Below are 20,293 nucleotides of genomic sequence, written 5' to 3' on the forward strand. Positions count from 1 at the left end.
GCGGCGGGCGCTGTGGCCGGGCTGCGAGCGGCGCAGGATGAAGGTGCTGGTGGCGGCGGCTGCGCTGGGCGCGGCCCTCCTGCTCCTGCTGCCCGCGGCCTCCCGCGCCGACGAGCGCAAGAAGGGACCCAAGGTCACCGCCAAGGTCGGAGGGGGCCGAGGCGGGGCCGGCGCGGGAGGACTGGGAGAGGCTCGGGGTGGGGGGAGGCCTGGATGGGGCCGGGGAGGCCTGGGGAGGGGGGAAATTTGGGGTGAGGGGCCCTGGATGGGCCTGAGGGGTCTGGGATTGCGGGGGCCCGGATGAGGAGGGAGGGTAAGGCCGTGAGGGACGGAGGGAGGGTCCAGCCGGGGCCATGGCGGGGCCATGGAAGGGGGAGGAGGCCTGGGGACAGCTTTGTCCAGCTCTGGGGACAGCTTTGTCCAGCTCTGGGGACAGCTTGGCCCAGCTCTGGGGACAGCTTGGCCCAGCTCTGGGGACGCTGAGGTGAGGAGGCCCGGGCTGAAGGGCCTGGGTTCGGGGGACCCAGCTGGGGTGAGTGGTGAGGCTGTTATGGGGGATGGAGCCATGGAGGTGGGGACACCAACCAACCTCMCTCAGCGAGGTTTGGGGCCTGGTCGGAGTCGGTGAGCTGACTTTGGGGAAGGGTTGGAGCAATGAGGTGAGTCTGGCTCCCCTGATCGCCCCTAACCCTCCTTTGCCCCCCAAGGTGTTCTTCGACCTGCGGATCGGTGAGGAGGATGTGGGGCGCGTTGTCATYGGGCTCTTCGGCAAGACGGTGCCCAAGACAGTGGAGAACTTCATGGCCTTGGCCACTGGAGAGGTGAGGGGCCCGCGGTGCCCTGGGCTCACCTGTCCCTGCTTGGCTCCTGCTCGGCCCCCTTGGGCTGCGCTGGGGCTGCGGAGCTCCAGTCCATTCATTCATCTCATTCTGTGTTCTCCCTCCCCACCCGCAGAAAGGATTTGGCTTCAAGGGCAGCAAATTCCACCGTGTGATCAAAGACTTCATGATCCAGGGAGGAGATTTCACCCGTGGCGATGGCACCGGAGGTAACTTGGTGGATCCAGGCACTGCCTTGGAGCAAGACAGCAGCCACGATTCCAACTACTGCAGGACCAGTGGAGCTGGAGCGTGGTGGGAACAAGTGGGCACGGAGCTCACAGTGACCTGGCCTCAGAGCTGGATTAGCTGGGGTGCTGGGAGCCTCCTGCTCCAGTCCCTCAGGGCTCTGACCCCATTGCTCAGGCTGTGGGGTGTTTCTGGCTCCCTCCAGCAGCCCCTGTTTCATGCATCCCTGTGGCGTTAGTGCTGTCCCTGCTCTGGAATTGCTTATTCCCTCCAGCCAATCTGTGCCAGAGCCACCACCACCATCACCCTTATCCCCACATACCCCACGAAACCCATGTGACCTTTTTATCCCTCCCTGCCTTTAGGAAAAAGCATCTACGGAGACCGTTTCCCTGATGAGAACTTCAAGCTGAAGCACTACGGGCCAGGCTGGGTGAGCATGGCCAACGCTGGCAAGGACACCAACGGCTCGCAGTTCTTCATCACCACCGTGAAAACGCCGTGGTTGGACGGGAAGCACGTGGTGTTTGGCAAAGTGCTGGAGGGCATGGTGAGCGATGGCAGAGGGCAGGGGTGGCTGCTCTGGGAGGAGCGGGGCCAGGCAGGGGCTGGCTGTGTCCCCGTGTCCCGTTCTGACCCTCTGCTCGCCCAGGACGTGGTGCGGAAGGTGGAGAACACCAAGACAGACAGTCGGGACAAGCCCCTSAAGGATGTCACCATCGTCGACAGTGGCACCATCGAGGTGGAGAAGCCGTTCGCCATCGCCAAGGAGTGACGGGACCAGGCCCTGCCAGGCTGTGAGGGGCTGCAGGACGGGGCTGCCGTGCTCCCCCTGCCCCAGGGCCGCTGGGTCCGCCCGTGTCCCAGTGCCCRCCCTGTCCCTGCTGCCTCACAGCCAGGGGCACGGGGCACAGGCTGCTCTTCCATTTTGTAACAAGCACATGCGCCAATAAACGTGACCAATGTGTTTTTTAAAGACCTGCCTCTCTCCTGCCTTCAGAGGGGTGCAAATCCCTCCACATCCCTCACCCAGGGGCACCCTTCACCCTYTACACCCCCATTCCAACCTTCCTTYTTCCAGCTGTGCTGGCCCTGGGTATGCTTTGCAGAATTCCACGGCGCAGCACTTTGCCAGTCAGTCAAATCCAAAAGATTTATTGCACCAAAGCCTGGATGCAGAGAGGTTTTCCAGCACCATCTGGCATCCAAAGGCTCCTACTGCAAGCCCAAAACATCAGGGGGAAAAGGCAGAGCTCCTGCTCTCCCAACAAAGGCGCTTTGTGTGGGGGTGGAAGAGCAGCTCCCGCCGTTCCTTTGGTTTCCCCTCTCCCCGTGAAGAATCCCTTCTTTCTCCCAGCAGGAGGAGTGAGTTTCAGCACAAGGATCCRYTCCTCACCACTGCATYCSTGGGTGCTGGGTGGGTGTCTGGGARCCCATTCCAGAGGCTCGGGGGCGCTGCCTGGCCAGGGACACAGCCCGGGGTGAGGTAGAGGCCCTGCAGGACGCCGGCGAGGATGGTGCTGGGGAGCAGGTCTGCAAGGAACGGGGGCAGCTGCAACAGTTTCTTCCCTCCTGGGCCCCGTTCAAGGAGAAGCTCCTCTGTGGGGCCCAGAAGAGCCTTTGGGAGGTTTTGGGGCCTCCACAGCCCTGCTCCTTACCGGGGCCGTGTGGCCGCACGTAGGGGTCAGAGCAGAAGCCAACGATGGGGCGCTGGGAGGGCAGGGGGGCTCTGCTGCTGCTGTGGAAGAGGGGACATTGACCCCAGCCTGTCCCCACGGTCCCCAACCCTGTGTACTTAGGGTGCCTAGGGTGGCAGGGGGACCATCCCAGTGCTRGCAGAACTCATCTACTCACGGGGGGCTGCTGGCCTTGGGGCTCTGCGGGCACCACCGCACCTTCAGGAAGTCCAGCACATCCTGGGGCAGCTGCTCGTTGTGGTACAGCACACCCTGCAGTGCCCCAGAGGGGTCAGCGCCCCACAAACCCATCCCAAACCCACTGCCATGGTTCCTCACCCCAAAAACCCATCCCAAACCCGTTGCCATGCGTTCCTCATCCCACAAACCCATCCCAAACCCACTGCCATGCATTCCTCACCCCACAAACCCATCCCAAAGCCTGCTGCCACGCGTTCCTCACCCCACAAACCCATCCCAAACCCGCTGCCACGCGTTCCTCACCCCACAAACCCATCCCAAACCCGCTGCCACGTGTTCCTCACCCCACAAACCCAGCCTGACCCCGCCCCACGCTCCTGACCTGCAGGTAGAGCTCCAGGCCCTGCCGGCGCTGCTCCAGCGCTTTGGGCATCCAGTTGGGGACATGGCGCAGGGGGAAGTCGGGGACCTTGCAGGTCTTCTTGATCTGGGGTGGAGTGCRGGGCCATCAGGGCAGGCACGGAGGGCGAGGCCAGGCCCTCGTGCCCCCATCCCCTGGAGTGGGGCTCTCACCCGTTTGTGYAGTGCCTGGAACTCGCTGTAGCGCTTGGTCACCGTGTGCCGCCGGCCATTGCACAGCACCTCCACCCGGAACACCTGTGAGGGGAGACAGCACAGCCTCCTCACCAGCCCAGCCTCGCCTTCCTCATCATCCTCACCAGCCCCAGCCTCACCTTCCTCATCATCCTCACCATCCTCACCTTCCTCACCATCCTCACCAGCCCAGCCTCGCCTTCCTCACCATCTTCACCAGCCCAGCCTCACCTTCCTCATCATCCTCACCTTCCTCATCATCCTCACCATCCTCACCAGCCCAGCCTCACCTTCCTCACCATCTTCACCAGCCCAGCCTCACCTTCCTCATCATCCTCACCTTCCTCATCATCCTCACCATCCTCACCAGCCCAGCCTCACCTTCCTCACCATCTTCACCAGCCCAGCCTCATCTTCCTCATCATCCTCACCATCCTCACCTTCCTCACCATCCTCACCAGCCCCAGCCTCGCCTTCCTCATCATCCTCACCTTCCTCACCATCCTCACCAGCCCAGCCTCACCTTCCTCACCATCTTCACCAGCCCAGCCTCATCTTCCTCATCATCCTCACCATCCTCACCTTCCTCACCATCCTCACCAGCCCCAGCCTCGCCTTCCTCACCATCCTCACCAGCCCCAGCCTCGCCTTCCTCATCATCCTCACCTTCCTCACCATCCTCACCAGCCCAGCCTCTCCATCCTCACCATCCTCACCAGCCCCAGCCTTGCTAGCCTCACCATCCCTCATTGTCTTCACCACCTTCACCAGGCCCATCCTCACCACCCTTAATCATCCTCACCATCCCTCATCACTCTCGCCATCCTTCGTCATCCTCACCACCCTCATCATCTTCCCAGGGGTGGCAGGAGCCTCTCACATGCCTGGGACCCTCCACCCCCACTGTCCAGGACAGACAAAGACCCACAACCTCCAGGGCAGAYCCCCAACGCCCCCACAGTCAGCGGGGGCACCAGAGAGCAGGCAGGACCCCCAGGAGCAGATGGAACCCAGTCCCCACCCCAAGGGGACACAGCGAGGTGTGACACCCCACCCCCAAACCCCGCTGGACAGTCGGGACCCTGGGCCTGGMAGGGACCCCCACCCCCCTGTAGAGCGCAGGAACACCAGGAATGGGCACACGGGGACCCCAAACCATGAGATAAAGGGAGACAACCCCTCCTTCCCCCAAGCAGGTGAGGGCCCTACCCACGGACAGCTGTGGATTTCCACCCTCCCAGGGAAGGCAGGAGAATCCCCTCTTTCCCCACAGGGCCAKAGGGAACCCCCCTTGCTTTCCAGGGCGGACCCCTGAAGACAGATTGGGACCCCCATCCATCCCACAGTGCCCCAGGGGACCCCCAGGCCAAGGAAGGAGRGCAGAGGACCCATCTTAGGAAGGAACCCCACAGGGACCTCTGCCCAGCAACCCCTGGGACCCCTGGGACCCCCATCCCCCATAAAGGGATCCACGAGGATGGGGGACCCTCTGGGTCCCATCTGCCCCTCTGTCCCCCCTCTCCTCACCCACACCTGGGACCCCYRGGACCCCTGGGATGGYTGGGAGCCCYCCARGCACCTGGAGGATGTGRGGACACCCCGRTGGGYCYGTTGGGACCCCCACACCCTCTGCCCAGGGCAGGGGGGGCACTCAGGGACACACAGGGACCCCTAACTCCTCCTCCCAGGGTAGAGGAAYACCCCAATATCACAGACAGAGGATGCCCCTGGGCTTGCCGGGGACACGGGGTGGGCAGGAAGAGCCTCCARCCCCTGGGGCATGTGGAGGCACCCCCAGGATGTGGGGACCCTTGGGCCAGAGGGGAACTGGGACAGGGACACCCCCCATTTCAAGGCCAGACAGAGACCCCTGGGGCAGCTGGGGACCCCCCGAGGACACTTGGGGACCTCCAACCCTTGAGGCTGGGACACTTGGGAGTCGCTTGGGAGAACGAGGGCACCTCCAGCCTCTGGGCAGGGGGGGGATCCCAGTGAAGGAAGGGAACCCCGGCCATGGGGGCCACAGAGAACCCCCCGTTTCAAAGGCAGAGAGGCTGAGACCCCCCGGGGACAGACAGAGACCTCTGCCCCCCCTCACCCTGCCCAGCCAAAATCATCTCACCCTGTCCCTGTCCCACCCCTCTTTCAAGGGCAGTGGGTCCCCATCGCAGGGACCCCTGTGTCTGTCAGGGATCCGGCCAGGGGTATTTGGGCTCTTCCAACCCCACCCACTCCCCGGGATGGGGGGGACAAGGGGGACAGGCAGAGGCCCCCAGCCCCTGGGGACAGACAGGAACCCCCAAACCCTTGGGRAAGGGGCCCCACCGTGACGCCCAGAACCGGGACTTCTCCCTTTCCAAGGCAGAGGGTCGGGGTCTGACACGGGCGGGGACTCCTCGGGACAAACAGCGACCCCACACCCCAGGAAGGTGGGGAACCCTGGGGCAGAGGGCGCCCAATGCCCCCGAGCACGGGGTGACTCCCCCGGGACCCCCGGGACCAGGGACACCCGGCCGGCAGGGAGCCCTGGGACAGGCGGGGACCGGCGCTCCCGGGGTACGCGGGGGACCCTCGGGGACAAATGGGGCAGGGGAGACACCGCCACCCCCGTTCCCTGCGGGAGCCACCCCCAGCCCCATCCGGCCCCGGCYCTCACCGTGTGTGCCCGCTCGGGGCTGCGCGCCGCCGCCGGGGGCTCCGCCGCGGGGATGGAGACGGCGATCATGGCCCGGGGCGGGCGAGCKGGCGGGGCGGGACCGTGCCGGGCGGGGACACGGCCCCAACACCCCGGGGAGGGTCCCCAGACAGCCCGGGGACACGGCCCCGAACAACCGAGGGGACACGGACTCCAAACACCCTGGGGAAACGGACCCTGAACACTCCGGGCACAGCACCCACCACCCCAGAATGGTCCCCAAACACCCCGGGGACACGGACCCCAAATACCTCAGGGACACGGACCCTAAAGAGCCCAGGATGGTCCCCAAAGAGCCCAGGATTGTCCCCAAACAGCCCAGGACGGTCCCCGAACAGCCCGGAGCCGGTGCCGCGGCCCCAGTCCGGCACAGGGGGAGGGAGGGGGCAGTGGAGGCGCCGCAGGGGCCCGGCCTTACAGGGATAAGGGGAAAGGAAAGTGGGAAGTCAGCCCAAGTGGCCTTTTCTCCTTTTTCACGCAGAAAGGGTATCGGTTTTGATAAAACCTGCACGCCAGGCTGGGGAGCTGGGGGAAGGGGACGCAGCAGCACCGCAGCCCCAAGAGCTCCATCGTGGATTTTGGGGGAATGCCACAAAGCAGGATTGCTCCAGAGCCCYGCTGAGCTCAGATCCTAAAAAAGGCTCTGGCTGGGAGCAAGGCAGAGAGCCAAAGCCTAATCAGGAGCAGGGACAGGTGGCCAGAGCATTGTCCAAGGTCACTTCTGTCCCGCCACAACACGGGGGAGGCTCTGCTGCCTCCCTCGGCATCCACGGATGCACCGTTACCCCTCCCCGCTCCAGCCCCAACACCCAGAGCCTGTTTGCCCTGATACAAGTTTTATTACAGAATTTTAATGGCACTGCAGGAGTAAGATAATTCATTAGAGCCCTAAAACCCAGCCTGAAAAATAGATATTTGCCAGATCTCGTTAACCCCCCGGCTGCGGGTCTGGTCTGGAAGCAGGAAACTAGTTTCTCTTCAGTAAGAAAATATATGTTGCTAAATGAAAAATATACAGTTAGAAGAGTTACTGGCTCGCAAGCTGCTCGTCTGGGGGTGACACCTCATGTGAAACGAGGGGTCGCTCACGTGGAAAAAAGGAGGAGGTATAGTGTACATATAAAAAAAAAAAAAAAAAAAGGCAAAATTCAGGTTTGTTCACTCGGTCCAATTAAGAAATGGCCTTGGCTTCGGGCAGGAACGCTTCCCAGTACTTCACCAGCTGCAGGGAGAAGGAGAGGGTCAGGAGCCTGCAGGATGGAGCTGCAGTGGGGGAGGGATCATGCTTGAGGGGTTCACAAGCTCGGCCTGAGCGTGGAGGTGGAACCACAGCAGGGAGCACTCACCTGCTGCTGAGAGTTCAGTAACGTCTCAAGGTATTTCGTGACGTGGTTTCTGAAGTCCTTGGATTTCTCTTTCTGTGGGAGATGGGCGTGAGGCTGGACCAACCACCAAACCCCTCCAGGATTTGGAAGGGGGAAGGAGAAACCAGCAGGATTTTGCTGTTCCTCCTGGGGTCCAGGAGGAGCCCAACCCAAGCATCTCTGCCCACCCTCCTTCCTTCTCAYGGACACTCTTGGGGAAGGCCCCTCTCACTCAGCCAGAACCCTCAGCCCACACCAGTCGGGATTTAGGGACTGCTGTGCTGGGAGCAGGAGCCAGCTCAGCCCCAAACCCACCTCAAAGCGTATCACTTCCTTGCGGATGACGGCAGAAATGCGCTCAAAGTCCCTTTCGTATTGTGTCACCCGGGATTCCCACTGCCGAGAGAGGAAGCATGCTGTTTCGAGCCAGGGGAAGGAACTCACAACCCCTCACCCCAGGGCTTTGGAGCCACCACTGTCCATGTGGGAAGCGCTGGTGGAGCAGAGCCCGCCGTTCCCAGGCCTTGTCACCACCTTGGCGTGACGGTCACAGGCGGTGTGACCACGAGCAGCCCCTGGCTCAAGGCTGGCCCTCAGTGCCCCTCGGCCACAGACACCTGTCCCTCCTGCTTGGGAGGCTCCCCAGCCCAAACCCCCCTTTCCCAGCCCAGAACCCTCCTTCTCTAGCCCAGAACCCCCCTTTCCCAGCCCAAACCTCCCTTCCCCAGCCCAAACCTCCCTTCCCCAGCCCAGAACCCCCCTTTCCCTGCCCAGATGGGTCCCCACAGGATCACAGAGGGCAGGAGCAGAGCAGAGACCCCCCTGTTCCGTCCCCTACCTCCGAGATCTCGTCCTTGGCCTGCTGCAGCTTGTCAGGTTTGTTGGCCCACAGCAGCCTGGCCTCCATCTCCCTCTTCTTCTGCAGCATGGTCTGGGCATCCTGCCAGCGCTGCCAGGTCTTCATGCGCTGGTCAAAGGCTCCCTGGAGGGAAGGAGGGGCACGGGTCGAGCTCTGTGCTGCCGCCACACCGGGGGCAGTCCTGACAGGGGACACTCACCAAGGGGACACTGGAGGTCCTGGACCAAAGTTGAGCCAGAACATGGACTGGGCCCTGCTCTGGAGCATCCACAGCTCCCATGTGGACCAGTGGACCAAGGACTGGCATTTGGGCCTCTGGCAGGACATGTTTGGGGCAGGCAGGGGTCAGCTGGCTGCACTTGCTGCTCCCATGGGATCGCTTTGACCCAGCTTACCAGAAGGGCTGCGTGCACTTGATGCCCAAGCCCAGGAGCACCAAGCCTCAGGCTGTGCCTCAGCAGGCTCTTGGCAGCTCTATTGTCACCACCCAGATCACAGGTCACCAGCTCACAGCCTGAGCCCTCAGCCCTGGGAGGGTTGGGGTCCCTCACAAGCCATGAGCTTGCCCCACATCCCCTCTGGAGAAGAGCAGCATGGCCAGGGCCTCACCTACAAYCCTTTTCCAACCTAACCAGGGCACACTTGGACAACCAGCAAGTTTTCCCTCTGCCTGAAGAGGCCATGCACACCCTGYGTGCCCTCTGCCACGTCCAGTGCTCCAGTTTGGAACACCTCCTGTCAACCCTAAGCCTAAGGTGAGTATGAGGAGCAGGAGCGGAGGAATCCTTACCCTTACAACCGAGAGGAGGCGGATGTAGTCCCCCAGGAGCTCAGCCAAGAGGAAGAAGTCGTTGTTAGCCTGCTCGTGGTGCAGCTGCTCGATCTTCTCCTCCACCTCAGCCAGCTGGGACAGCGCCCGGGACAGCGCCGTGTTGTCCTCGGAGCTGCCCAGCATGGCCAAACTCTTGGCAAACTGGGCCGTGTTCAACGCCAGCTCTGGGGAACAGGATCAGGGTCAGCACACGGGCCTGGCTGAGCTCACAGAGCTGCTTTTCCAAAGTCCCAGCAGAGAGCAGCTGGAAGGGCCAGCACTGGCCTGCTCAGAGCCAGCAGCTCCCCACCACGAGGAGGAGAGAAGCAGCCRAGCAGGGGGACAGGCACGGCTTTGAGGAAGTCAGTCAAAACATAGAGAGGATGGAAACATCCCCACTCCCAGAGGATGTCTGGGAAGGAATAAATAAGGTCAGCTGTGATCAGGTTTGCTACAGCAGCCTTCATTCCCATGAGGACAGGCTGAGGGAATTGGGGTTGCTCAAATTGGAGGAGAAAAGGATCCAGGGAGAGCTCAGAGCCCCTTCCAGCACCTACAGGGGCTCCAGGAGAGCTGGAGAGGGACCGGGGACAAGGGATGGAGGGACAGCACAGGGAGAATGGTYTCCCATTGCCAGAGGGCAGGGATGGATGGGRTATTGGGAAGGAATTGTTCCCYGCGAGGGYGGRCAGGCCWTGGCACAGRGTGCCCAGAGCAGCTGTGGCTGCCCCTGGCAGTGYCCAAGGCCAGKCTGGAGACTGGGGCACCCTGGGACAGTGCAAGGTGTCCCTGCCCATGGCAGRGGTGGAATGAGATGGACTTTAAGGTTCATTCCAGCCCCAAGCCATCYTGGGATTATATGATCCTACAGGACACAGGTTCCCTTCCACACCACCCCCTGAGCTTGTGGAACAGCACAGAAAAGTCGGAGTGACCCTTTAACAGCTGCCTCCCATGAGGAAGAGACAGAGACTCCTTTCTAGTGCTGTCCCACTTCCTTGCAGTGTCCCTGGGAGCCCTGGTGACATCCCCAGCACAGCACAGGGTGTGGCTGTCCCTGCCCGAGCCCCGAGCTGAGCCCTGACCTTTGCGGTGGTTCACCAGAGTCTCCACCACCGCGTGCAGCTTCCGCAGCCGCTGGTCCTCGCACTCCACCTCCTGCAGCTTCTCCTCGAACCACTGCAAYGGGGAAATGCACAACTGAGCCCCACAGGGATGGGGTGGGGGTCTCCCTGCCCCCAGAGCTGCAGCTGGTAAGAGCACCCGGCTGCAGAGTGAGGACAGGGACAGCCGGACGTGTCCAGCACTTACGATGTCCGATTCGTTCATCTTGATGGTCATTTTACTGACGGCATCCGTGGCTTTGTTGAACATCTTCATTATTCCTGCTCCACTCAAGGTCTGGGTGCCCACTGCTCTTGGGAGCTGGAAAGGAATGGAAAAGTTTGCTTTGCCATAGGAGATGGAGCCAGGCTGGGAGAGCTGGGGGTGTTCACCWGGAGAAGGATCCAGRGAGAGCTCAGAGCCCCTKCCAGSRCCTAMAGGGGCTCCAGGAGAGCTGGAGAGGGACTGGGACAAGGGATGGAGGGAYAGGACACAGGGAATGGCTYCCACTGCCAGAGRGCASGGATGGATGGGATATTGGGAAGGAATTGTCCCCTGTGAGGGTGGGGAGGCCCTGGCACAGGGTGCCCAGAGCAGCTGTGGCTGCCCCTGGATCCCTGGCAGTGCCCAAGGCCAGGCTGGACAGGGCTGGGAGCACCCTAGGACAGTGGAAGGTGTCCCTGCCCATGGCAGGGGGTGGAACAAGATGGACTTTAAGATCCCTTCCAGCCCAAGCCATTCCATGCTTCTGCAGTGCCCATGAGGCAATTACTGAGTGATGTTTCCCATACCTTACCTCAGCCCAGCCTTTCGTTTATTCTCTCCCTCACTCCCAGCTGAGGGGATGGCTCAGCAGCTTTGCTGGGCACCCAGTGCCAACCCACCACACCAGCTCCCCTTCCCACTTCCACAGGGCTCTGCCCCTTCCTGCTGAGCTCTGCGGGTCCTGCCTCACCAACGGCTCAAGAACCATTCCCAGAGATACCTCAGTGCACCTTACTGACCTCCTCCTTCTCCAGGAACTCCCTGACGTCCGGGTCCTGCAGCATGGTTGGATGGCTGACCACTCTCCGTAGGTACCTGTGGGAGGAACAGCTCCAGGAGTCACCTTGGCTGTACAGAGCTGGCTCTGAGCCATCACAGCCACACAGCTTGGTGCTTACTCCAGAACAGCAGTTGAGAAGCTGGAAATCAGAGCCAACAACTGTTCTAATTCACCCACCAGTTCTCCTACCTCCCTGGGGAGTGTGGTGATGCCACCAWGAAGACCAGACCTGCCAGACCTCTGTGAGGTCCTCGCTTGGCTCAGGGACAGCCGATGGGGTCGTACCTCTCTAGAGCAGCCCGACGTTTTTCTAGGAACTCTGCAGAGGAGGAATCTTCTTTCCCAACTTTCACTTTGGTCATACCTAGCACAAAAGGGAGATGTGATAAGCAAKCTGCTCTGAACTCCACACACAAGGTAAAGTGGTTCATTACAGACTATCAGGGGGACAGCAGAGGAGAGAAATCTTACAAGAATTACACTCTGGAAATTTGAAATCTGCTCATACCCAAGAAATTGGCMTTCAGGAAAGAAGCAAAGCAGTGGGCTGGACTCAAGCAAACAGCAAATTCAGTGACAACAGAGGTTTTACTCTTCACAAAGCAGGTGGGGAGGCATCTGTGAGCTCCATGAAGGGTTTAAGGCCAGAGCTCCAAGTATGGAGCCAGAGCTTTSTCTGTGCCACAGAACCCCTATTATTTTCCCTGCAGCTTCCCTGTCAGCTCCAAGGCTGCTGCAGGCACAGAGCTCCCCATCAGAAGGATCAGGAGAGCTGTGAAGGACCAGCCCTGGTGCTGTGCAGAGCCTCACTCACCTATGAGGCTCTTCTCGGGCGGCGGAGGGACAATGAACCCGTTCTGGGCGTGCTTCTCCGACAGCTTCTCATAGAGCCCCAGGAAGTCACTGAACCTCCTTTTGACTGAGAACTGCTTGCTCCTGAACATCGGCATGCTGGTCTGGGGGAGAGATGGCAYGTGGGTCACACTGCCCCAGGGGAGCCTGGCCCTGCCCGCTGCCACCTCTGGGATCAAGTGGGACAGCACCAGTTCTGCAAGAGGTGAGCAGCGAACASAGCAACTTTTGGCCCAGGTTTTCTACAGTTTCCCTCCCAACTGGGTTCTCCTAAGAGCCAGCACCAGCATTAATGGCACTAAATAACGAGCAGCTGCTCATGCAGCCATGGGGTGCTCAGCAAGCCCTGCCCAGTGCCTAATCCCATCATCCCTGCTCCCCTCCATGCCCAGTACCTAATCCCATCATCCCTGCTCCCCTCCATGACAGGACACACCCCTCAGGGACACCTAAACACTACAGAGGCCACAGGTGCTTTGGACGGTGCCTGCAGAGCAGGGACTAAGGGTAWCAAGCCCTCCAGTCTCCTCCTCAGACCACAGGGTGCCACAGAACAGACAGCTGGAGCAACCTTCCAGAGCCCAGAGCAGGACTCCAAAGTGCTCCAGCAGCTGCATTTCTTATGGAAACCGAAGGGAACAGGTCCTGATGTGAATCCAGCYACAGCAGCAGCTCTGCAGTGAGYGCCGAGCTCAGGTCAGCTCAACCTGGGGGGATGGCACAGAGCCCTCAGCAGCATTCTGGGGCTCGGGGACTCTCCCAATGAATGCCATTCCTGCTGCTCCCTCCAACACYGGGCATCCCTGTCAGCCAGGACTGCCAGGAGGTAACTGGCTGTGAAAACAAAGCCAGTCTCCCTACAAACAGATTCCAGCCCTATTCCTCAGCTAKGCTCAGCCTTTGTGGATTATAATCCATGGAGCATTCAGGCCTCCTGTTTATTTAGGTCACTGCTGGCTTGGCTAAAGACACAGTCCAGCAGCCTCTGAGCATGGAAAAATGGTGGAGAATGAGACACAGAGGGGTCAGACGTACCTGTGTTGACACTTTGTAGGCTACGTARGCATTCATGCCATCCCCTATGGAAAACAGAAACAGAGGTGTTGGGATCACAACCCCAGCACTTTCCACTGCTCCCCGAACACAAAGCACAAGGCTCCCAACCTTTTCCTGCCTCAGTGATGCTGATCTGGGGTCTGGTGGAGCCCCGGGCCTTCCTGCAGAACCAGAGGCAGCACCCTGCTGCGTGGCCCTGGACTCCTGCCCAGCAGCCACTTCCCAACCTGCTCATCCCTCCCCACGCTTCCTACGGGAGCCAGCGCTGACAATCGGGCGCTTGTTGCGCCGGCAGCGGCTGGGCTGGCTCCACGCATCTGCTCAGACCCCAACAATTTGAGGCTGTGGGGCACATGAAACAGTCCATTCACGGGCTGCAAGTCAGGCTGGATGGGGCTGGATTCTGGAACACCACAGGCAGTTTGCTGCAGCTCACACAGAAATCCCCTTGTTCACCTGGCAGTTCAGCTGAAGGGCATCCTGTGAGCTCTGTGCTACCCCTAAGACAGGTCTGATTTGCACCTCCCAGCTCCAGAGAYCACAAGCCACGGAGCAGGAACAAGCTGCCACTCATGAGGCTGCCCTGCTGGCTGGGATCAGATGGCACCTTCCATGTGGCTGCCCCTGGCACTCTGACCCCGCTTCCAATAGACAGAAACATTCTTGCTTCTCACTTTGAAGCCAGAGCTGCTCCCCTGGCAAGCACAGCTTCCAGGGAATGTGCCAGAGCATGGAATAATGCACTTAAGGGAGTGTTGCCTGCTCTGTGCCAGCTCCACACAGGGCAGTGCTGCCTGGAGGTCACGCCAAGTTGGTCACCACAGTGCCAGGTGCCAAGAATCCCAAAAACTTGGCTCTGGGCTTTCCAGAACCTGCCTCTGCCTTGCTTGTTCTCACCCTAGGCTTTGTGCACCGTGGTTTCTTTGAGATGCTAGAGGGAGCCTTAGAGCAGTWACTCTGGGATCAGAGTTTGTGCTTAGACAGCCCAGAGGCCAGAGCTGCAGGGCCAAGCCCATTCACCATGCAGGACAGGAACTCACCAACTTTCTCCGGGTCACTCACTCCCACAGTCAGGTCGAATTTGTCCTCCTGTTCCTCTTCCTCCAGCTGTTTGGAGAAAGACCACAGGGACAGCAAATCAAAACCAGGAAAGCAGGGTTCAACCCACCCCAAACCATCATGGTGAGCTTGTCCCTTGCCAAGGCACCTCTGGCACACCAGTCTGGCCAGTGCCATTCCATAAAGCCCTCCAGCTCCTCACCGTGTCCAGGCAAGGATCCCAAACCATGTTTGTTGTTCCTAACCCCCTATCTGCCCAGCCCCCTAACCTCCCTAACTGCAGAGCCCTGATTCACAGCTTGGACCCTCAGRTCCTGATCCAACACTGTTACAGCTTTGGAAGCAGTGTGGACTTCCACACGAGCAGGGATGCCACCAAGCTGACCTGAGCCCCACTCCAGTGGTATCAGTCACCCAAGATACATATCAGGACATTCATTAAGGCAATTACGTATTAATTACATCATATAAGATTCATGTTTACATCTGTGTACATGGACAGGTTCCTGCCAAAGAYAGGAAGAGCAATTCTCACCTCCTCATAGCTCTTTGAAAGGTTTCTAGAAGAAGAACTTGCAGCTACATCTAATGAGGGTGAAGGATTGGATGCTTTGGCCACCTCCTTCTTCTCGTTGTTCTGTGTGTTGTCAAGGGACAGTTCCACAGTGGCATCTGTCAAGAGAAGTTTGCAAGGGTCAGCCTCTCTCTTGGGGTTTCTGGAAAGGCAATTGTGGTATTCCCTGGTTCACAGGATCTAGGGACTAACAACAGCATTAATTAACAAAGGAATTCATAGGGAGGACACCTGTAAGCACTGGGAAGAGCACGGCAAAGCACCGTCACTGCAGTAAGAGCATTTGATCAATCCTGCTGGAGAACATTACATTAATCCAATGAACTTTTTTTCCAGGAGGAGCCAGGCATCACCTGTCGCTGATCACCTCCTYGCTGTGGGCTCCAGGAGCTGCACCTCAGAACAGCTAAAGCTGGATTTCACCTGGCACACGGGCCAGCCTGGCAGGAAGGCTCCTTCACAGGCCACTTGTCCACCTGAAGGATGTGAAAACTTCCACCTCTCAGCAGATGTGTCTGGAATTCACTCTCAGCCCATCATGCCAGGGCTGGGGGAGGTCTGACCCTCCTCATTTTCCCCWGCTGAGGAGGGCTGTGTTTCCTGTTCCTCGAGAACAGCCAGGTCTCTACTGGAGACACTTCCTCCACCGGCAGAGYCAGGAGAAGGTGGAGAAGGAAAATMATTTRGCTCTGAGGAGTCMCTCACCCCCTCAGGGCTTAAGCCAACAAAAGCAACCCCCATTTTAATCCTCTTCAGCTCCCAACAGTCAGTCCTGTGGCAGGATTATCCTAGAGACCTGGAGAAGGCTGCTCCAACATTCCCAAAGACAACACCAGAGCGAACGGACTCAAACGTGAGTTTGAGGTAAGAACTTGTGATCTGCTTTTGGTTATGGTTTATGTCAGGACTATCACTCCAGGCCTGGAGCTGAGACAGGCCCAGCACACACAGACTCACCTGCAAATAGGTCCTGATCRTCCTGCTCCACATGAACCCCATTCTCTTTGGAGGAGCTGCTCAAGGGGAGAGGAGATTCTGCTTTCGGGGCCGGGGAGCTGCTCTGTGAGAGCATTAAAAGCACAAAAACATGAGGTCATTTATGCTGAGGGATGGAGGGGCAAACATGTCGCTTTCCTCGTCACCCCACCCTGTGCCCTTCCACCCACCCCTCAGCATCATCTTCTGCCACTTTTAAGGACAGGTGTCACACCAAACTCCGAACCAGTGTCCACCCAAAAAGGACCACCTTGGCTGCTGGGAGTGCACTTGGGGACACAGAGACAGCCAACCCGAGAGCTTTTATGCCAACCACTCCTCTCCACAAGACAGAAGCGCTGCTGCCTTTCTGCTACGGATGCCTGCATCCCAAATCATCCCTCATTTTGCAGGCAGACAGACRTTCCAAGGAAGCAGGGGACAGCAAGTGCTATTCTGTAGGTCCCAGCAGAGAACAGAACAGGTCTTTGACAGGCAGTAAATCGAGCTCTATTAGAGCCTCCGAACCAGCAGCTCCTTGGCACCCTCTCCAGCAAGGAAGTGCCATCGGATCCCAGCGCTCCTGAAGGAGGGAAGCTGTGCTGAGGCAGCTCTTCTTTGAAATGGGTTGTCTTTGGGTGGTAAAAAACCCCCAGCCATGAGAACATTCACTTGATGGCAAGTCCTTCTGTGTTTTAGGATGTTTTCCTAGAGGAGGGACTGCTCCCAGCTCTGATCACAGCYGTCAGAGGCTGAGCTATGTTTGTCAATGATGGAGAGCAGGGAGCAGAGACCCCCATGCCAAATAAACCCCCAGGTCCCTCACGCTGGAGCCAAGCCAATGAGAGRACTGGTACCAGTGGTGAGCTATGAGCAGAGACCTCACATAGCAGAGRGCTACCAGCAGCTCCTCTGCTTCCCCAGGAAACCCTCTGGCTCACACAGACCCGCACTGCGCATGGACAAAGTGGTTTTCCACCATAACTGCTTCCTAGTTTGCCTTAAATTTAGTTCCTCAGACACGAAAGCACCACGCCTTGTTCCTTTTCTCCATCTGCTGCTACAGAGGAGCTGTGGCCTCATTAGAWCAGCCCATGACACAACACCAGCCATCTCTGGGGCTGGATTCAGCACCCCCCAACAYCCCGTGTGCAGGAACAGCTCCCCTCCCCCTGGCCTGACGCTCACCACGGGGAAGAAGAACTGGTTTGGGAACAACTGATCCTTGGGGGCATCCCTAGAAAGGGCTGTGGTCACACAGGGACCCAACCTCTGCCAACAGGCAGGTGAGGTCCKGCTCTGGCTCTGTTCAGGTCTGACCCAAATGCTTCCTTGTTGTGATGCCCAGGGGCTGTTGAGCCACCTGAACGCTGGCAGCCGGGCAGATCTGCCTCCCCTGCTGCCCAGAAAGTGTTTTCCTAAAGTTCAAGGGCAGAGACAAGCAAAGCCACCAGGTCACAAGAACAGCAAAGTATTATTTTGACAGCGGCTTCCACAACAAAACCAAACAGCTGATAAACTGCTGTGGCTCATCAGMCTCCCTCTGCAGCACAGGGATGTGTAATTCCYGTGAAATCCCATTTGGTGGGCCACAAACCATTGAGCCAGCTACTGCRTCCTCCAATTCTTCACCGAAGAAGGGTCCTGAGAAGTTCCAGACAATCTCCATGACCTGATGCCTGCCACAGGTAYCAGCACCTTCCTCTTGCAAGGCCCAGGGTTGAAGTTTCCCAGTTTATTTTCCAAACACACAACCCAGCTGCTGTTTTGCCCAGAGTTTCACCCTTACAAGGTCACAATATATCCATGTTTCCCCAAATTTATCTCATTCCCTGCTGCAAAGCCACTGGAAACACAAGCATGGCTCAAGGACATCAGGCAGGAGCTGCACCAGAAGCAAGGCAGAAAGAACTCTGGCTTTGTGTCMGTGGCAGGAGAAGCTTGGCCAGGCCATTCACAGCAGGGTCATTTGGTCATGGCCACAATCTCCTGCTTGAGGCCTCCCTGGGCTGGAAAACTGCAGAATGTTCCTGGAAAGCTTCCTGACACAGACACCAACTCCTCCTGTACTGCCAGCTGGATCAGGCAGGCTGGAAAAAGTCTGGGTGAGATGGGCAGGGGCTCCCAGAACTCAGGGAATCAACCCCAYGGCACTCCAGCCTGCTGGAAGAGCTTCTGGAGCCCCCCTAGCTGAGATCCTTGCTCCATGAAGACACTGATACCAAGGACCAGGGGCCAGTGGCTGACTGGGGAAGTATTCAGCTTGGGAAAGCAGCAGTCAGTGTTTTACCTCCCTTCCTGCCTTCTGGTCACTGTCTGAAGCAAACCTGGGACAATRCCAGCACAAGTTAATGCCAACAGACTCCAGCAACCCGGACTTCCTGCACAGGAGACTGCTGGACACAAGGAAAGATGCAGAAACCCTTCACATCTCCACCTTCTGCATGGATCTGTGCAGCAGCACCTGGTTTGCTGAACAACTACCACCAAGTCCTCCAAGATACTCCTAYAGCCCAGCACAAGGGACTACTGAGCAGGGGACACTGGATGCCTCTTGTGTCACGCCCCACGCCACCCTCAATCTCAGACTGAGGGTGCCACGCCAGCCACAGCAGCACTCTCTGGATGTTGAGGGAACCAGAGCTGCTGATTCTGGGGGAAGGCAGGTGGGGCTTCTCCCCTCAGTGAAGCCTCACAAGCTGCACAGAAAKGAGGCTGAGCTGTGGCTGCCACTGTGGGACGGCCGCGAGGGGCCTTGAAGCCCACCTCATTCCACCCCTTGCCATGGGCAGGGACACCTTCCGCCAGAGCAGGCTGCTCCCASTCCCATCCAACCCGGCCTCAGACAGTAGCTCTGCAGGAATAGAGAGGTTACAWCTCCGGGAAAAGGGGGAGCAGCAGAGCCTGAGGCCTTTCGCAATCCCACAGCCACGGGAGCCGCTCCGAACCCCCAGCCAGCCCCGCCGCTCCCTCTCTCCGCAGCCCCAACGAGGTCCCTCCTGAAGGGACACGAGTCCAGAGGCATCGCCTCGCCTTTACTCCGGAGGATTTGAGGGTGCTCCCCCGTATTTTTTCACCAAGCCCAGAGGATGCCCCGCCGGGTGACAAGAGGCAACCCCTCACACACGGGCCCGACCCCGCAGCGCCCCCGGGGCGGCGCCCCGCCCTTGGCTGCACTCACGCTGCCGGTGAAGATGTCCTCGCCCTCCGAGTCGCTGTCGGAAGCCCCCGGCCCGCGGTGCTCGGGGAAGGGCGGCGGGCGGCGTTCGGTCGGGGAGGGCGAGCGGGACCCGMGGCCGCCGCCCGACGCCATCGCCGCCGCTTCCGCCCGCGCCCGCCCCGCCGGAAGCGCCCGCCGCGCCTTAACCCGCGGGGCGGGGCCTCAGCTGCGGACGGGCTTCGGATTGGGCAGTGCCTCCGCCCGCCCCGCCCATCGCGGCGGCGACAGCCAATGAGCTCCGCCGCTGGCAGGCGTCGCTCCGTCACCATGGAAACGGGGGTGCCGGCTGTACCATTGTGCCGGCCGAGAGGGGAGCGTGTTCCCTCTCCCTGGGAGAAGTGGATGACCCCGGGGCGCCGTGTCCCCTCAGCGCCCCGGCTGAGGCGGCTGCGGGCCCTCGACAGCCCGGGGGTGATCCCGTGTCCCCTCGACAGCCCGGGGGCGATCCCGTGTCCCCTCGACAGCCCGGGGGTGATCCCGTGTCCCCTCGACAGCCCGGGGGTGATCCCGTGTCCCCTCGACAGCGCGGGGGCGATCCCGTGTCCTCTCGCTACCCCGGGGAGTGGCCCCCTGTCCCCTCGACAGCCCGGGGGTGATCCCGTGTCCTCCCGATACCCCGAGGGGTGGTACCCTGTCTCCTCCAGAGCTCGGGGAGTGTTCCCGTGTAGCCCAGATCATCCCAACCTGAGTCCCTTCCGCCCAGAAAAACACCCAGGATGAGCCCTGTACCCTGACGATGTCCCAGGATGAGCCCCGCAGTCCTGAAAACACCCCAGGATGAGCCACATAAMTGGACATGTCCCAGAATGAACCCCATACAACCTCCAGGATATCCCAGAATAAGCCCTATAGCACTCCAGACATCCCAGGATAAGCCATGCAATCCCCCAGATGTTCCAGGATGGGCCCCAGACCCTGAAGATGTCCAGGATAAACTCATACAACCTCCAAGACRTCTCAGGATGAGTCACAAACCTCTCAAGACATCTCAGGATAAGCCACATACACTCACCCAAAGAGTCCAGCATGAGCTCCATACCTTGGAGATGGCCCAGGATGAGCCTTATATGCCCCAAAAAAGTCTCAGGATGAGCCTTATATCTCCAAGACACCCCAGGATGAACCCCATACATCCACTCAG

The 20,293-nt window shown here is 59.6% G+C and overlaps 3 protein-coding genes across 3 annotated transcripts; 1 reads left to right on the top strand and 2 right to left on the bottom strand.

The window, feature by feature from the left end:
- The first annotated feature begins 6 nt into the window (after positions 1 to 6).
- PPIB (peptidylprolyl isomerase B) lies at positions 7 to 2,043 on the top strand. The gene is made up of 5 exons (XM_057380526.1): positions 7 to 145; positions 708 to 821; positions 955 to 1,048; positions 1,433 to 1,617; positions 1,720 to 2,043. Exons 1-5 carry the CDS (start codon positions 38 to 40, stop codon positions 1,840 to 1,842), a joined length of 624 nt encoding a protein of 207 aa, XP_057236509.1. The 5' UTR covers positions 7 to 37; the 3' UTR covers positions 1,843 to 2,043.
- Positions 2,044 to 2,188: 145 nt separating this feature from the next.
- On the bottom strand, positions 2,189 to 6,428 carry SNX22 (sorting nexin 22). The gene is given in 7 exon segments (XM_057380527.1): positions 2,189 to 2,519; positions 2,521 to 2,600; positions 2,726 to 2,802; positions 2,922 to 3,016; positions 3,327 to 3,431; positions 3,518 to 3,601; positions 6,195 to 6,428. Coding segments are annotated over 7 exon segments (570 nt in total). The 5' UTR covers positions 6,264 to 6,428; the 3' UTR covers positions 2,189 to 2,459.
- Positions 6,429 to 7,064: 636 nt separating this feature from the next.
- SNX1 (sorting nexin 1) lies at positions 7,065 to 19,281 on the bottom strand. Its single transcript, XM_057380524.1, has 15 exons — positions 19,114 to 19,281; positions 15,915 to 16,017; positions 14,919 to 15,055; positions 14,365 to 14,431; positions 13,304 to 13,347; positions 12,231 to 12,372; positions 11,702 to 11,780; positions 11,376 to 11,451; positions 10,579 to 10,692; positions 10,353 to 10,446; positions 9,247 to 9,452; positions 8,436 to 8,579; positions 7,913 to 7,993; positions 7,580 to 7,651; positions 7,065 to 7,455 (listed from the first exon to the last, which is right to left on the bottom strand). The coding sequence occupies exons 1-15, from the start codon at positions 19,243 to 19,245 to the stop codon at positions 7,405 to 7,407; spliced, it is 1,542 nt and encodes a 513-aa protein (XP_057236507.1). The 5' UTR covers positions 19,246 to 19,281; the 3' UTR covers positions 7,065 to 7,404.
- Positions 19,282 to 20,293: the final 1,012 nt, after the last annotated feature.

The sequence above is a fragment of the Malurus melanocephalus genome, unplaced genomic scaffold (genome assembly GCF_030028575.1).
Source record: "Malurus melanocephalus ecotype Western Australia unplaced genomic scaffold, MMel_1.1 scaffold_457, whole genome shotgun sequence".
Taxonomy (NCBI): Eukaryota; Metazoa; Chordata; class Aves; order Passeriformes; family Maluridae; genus Malurus; species Malurus melanocephalus.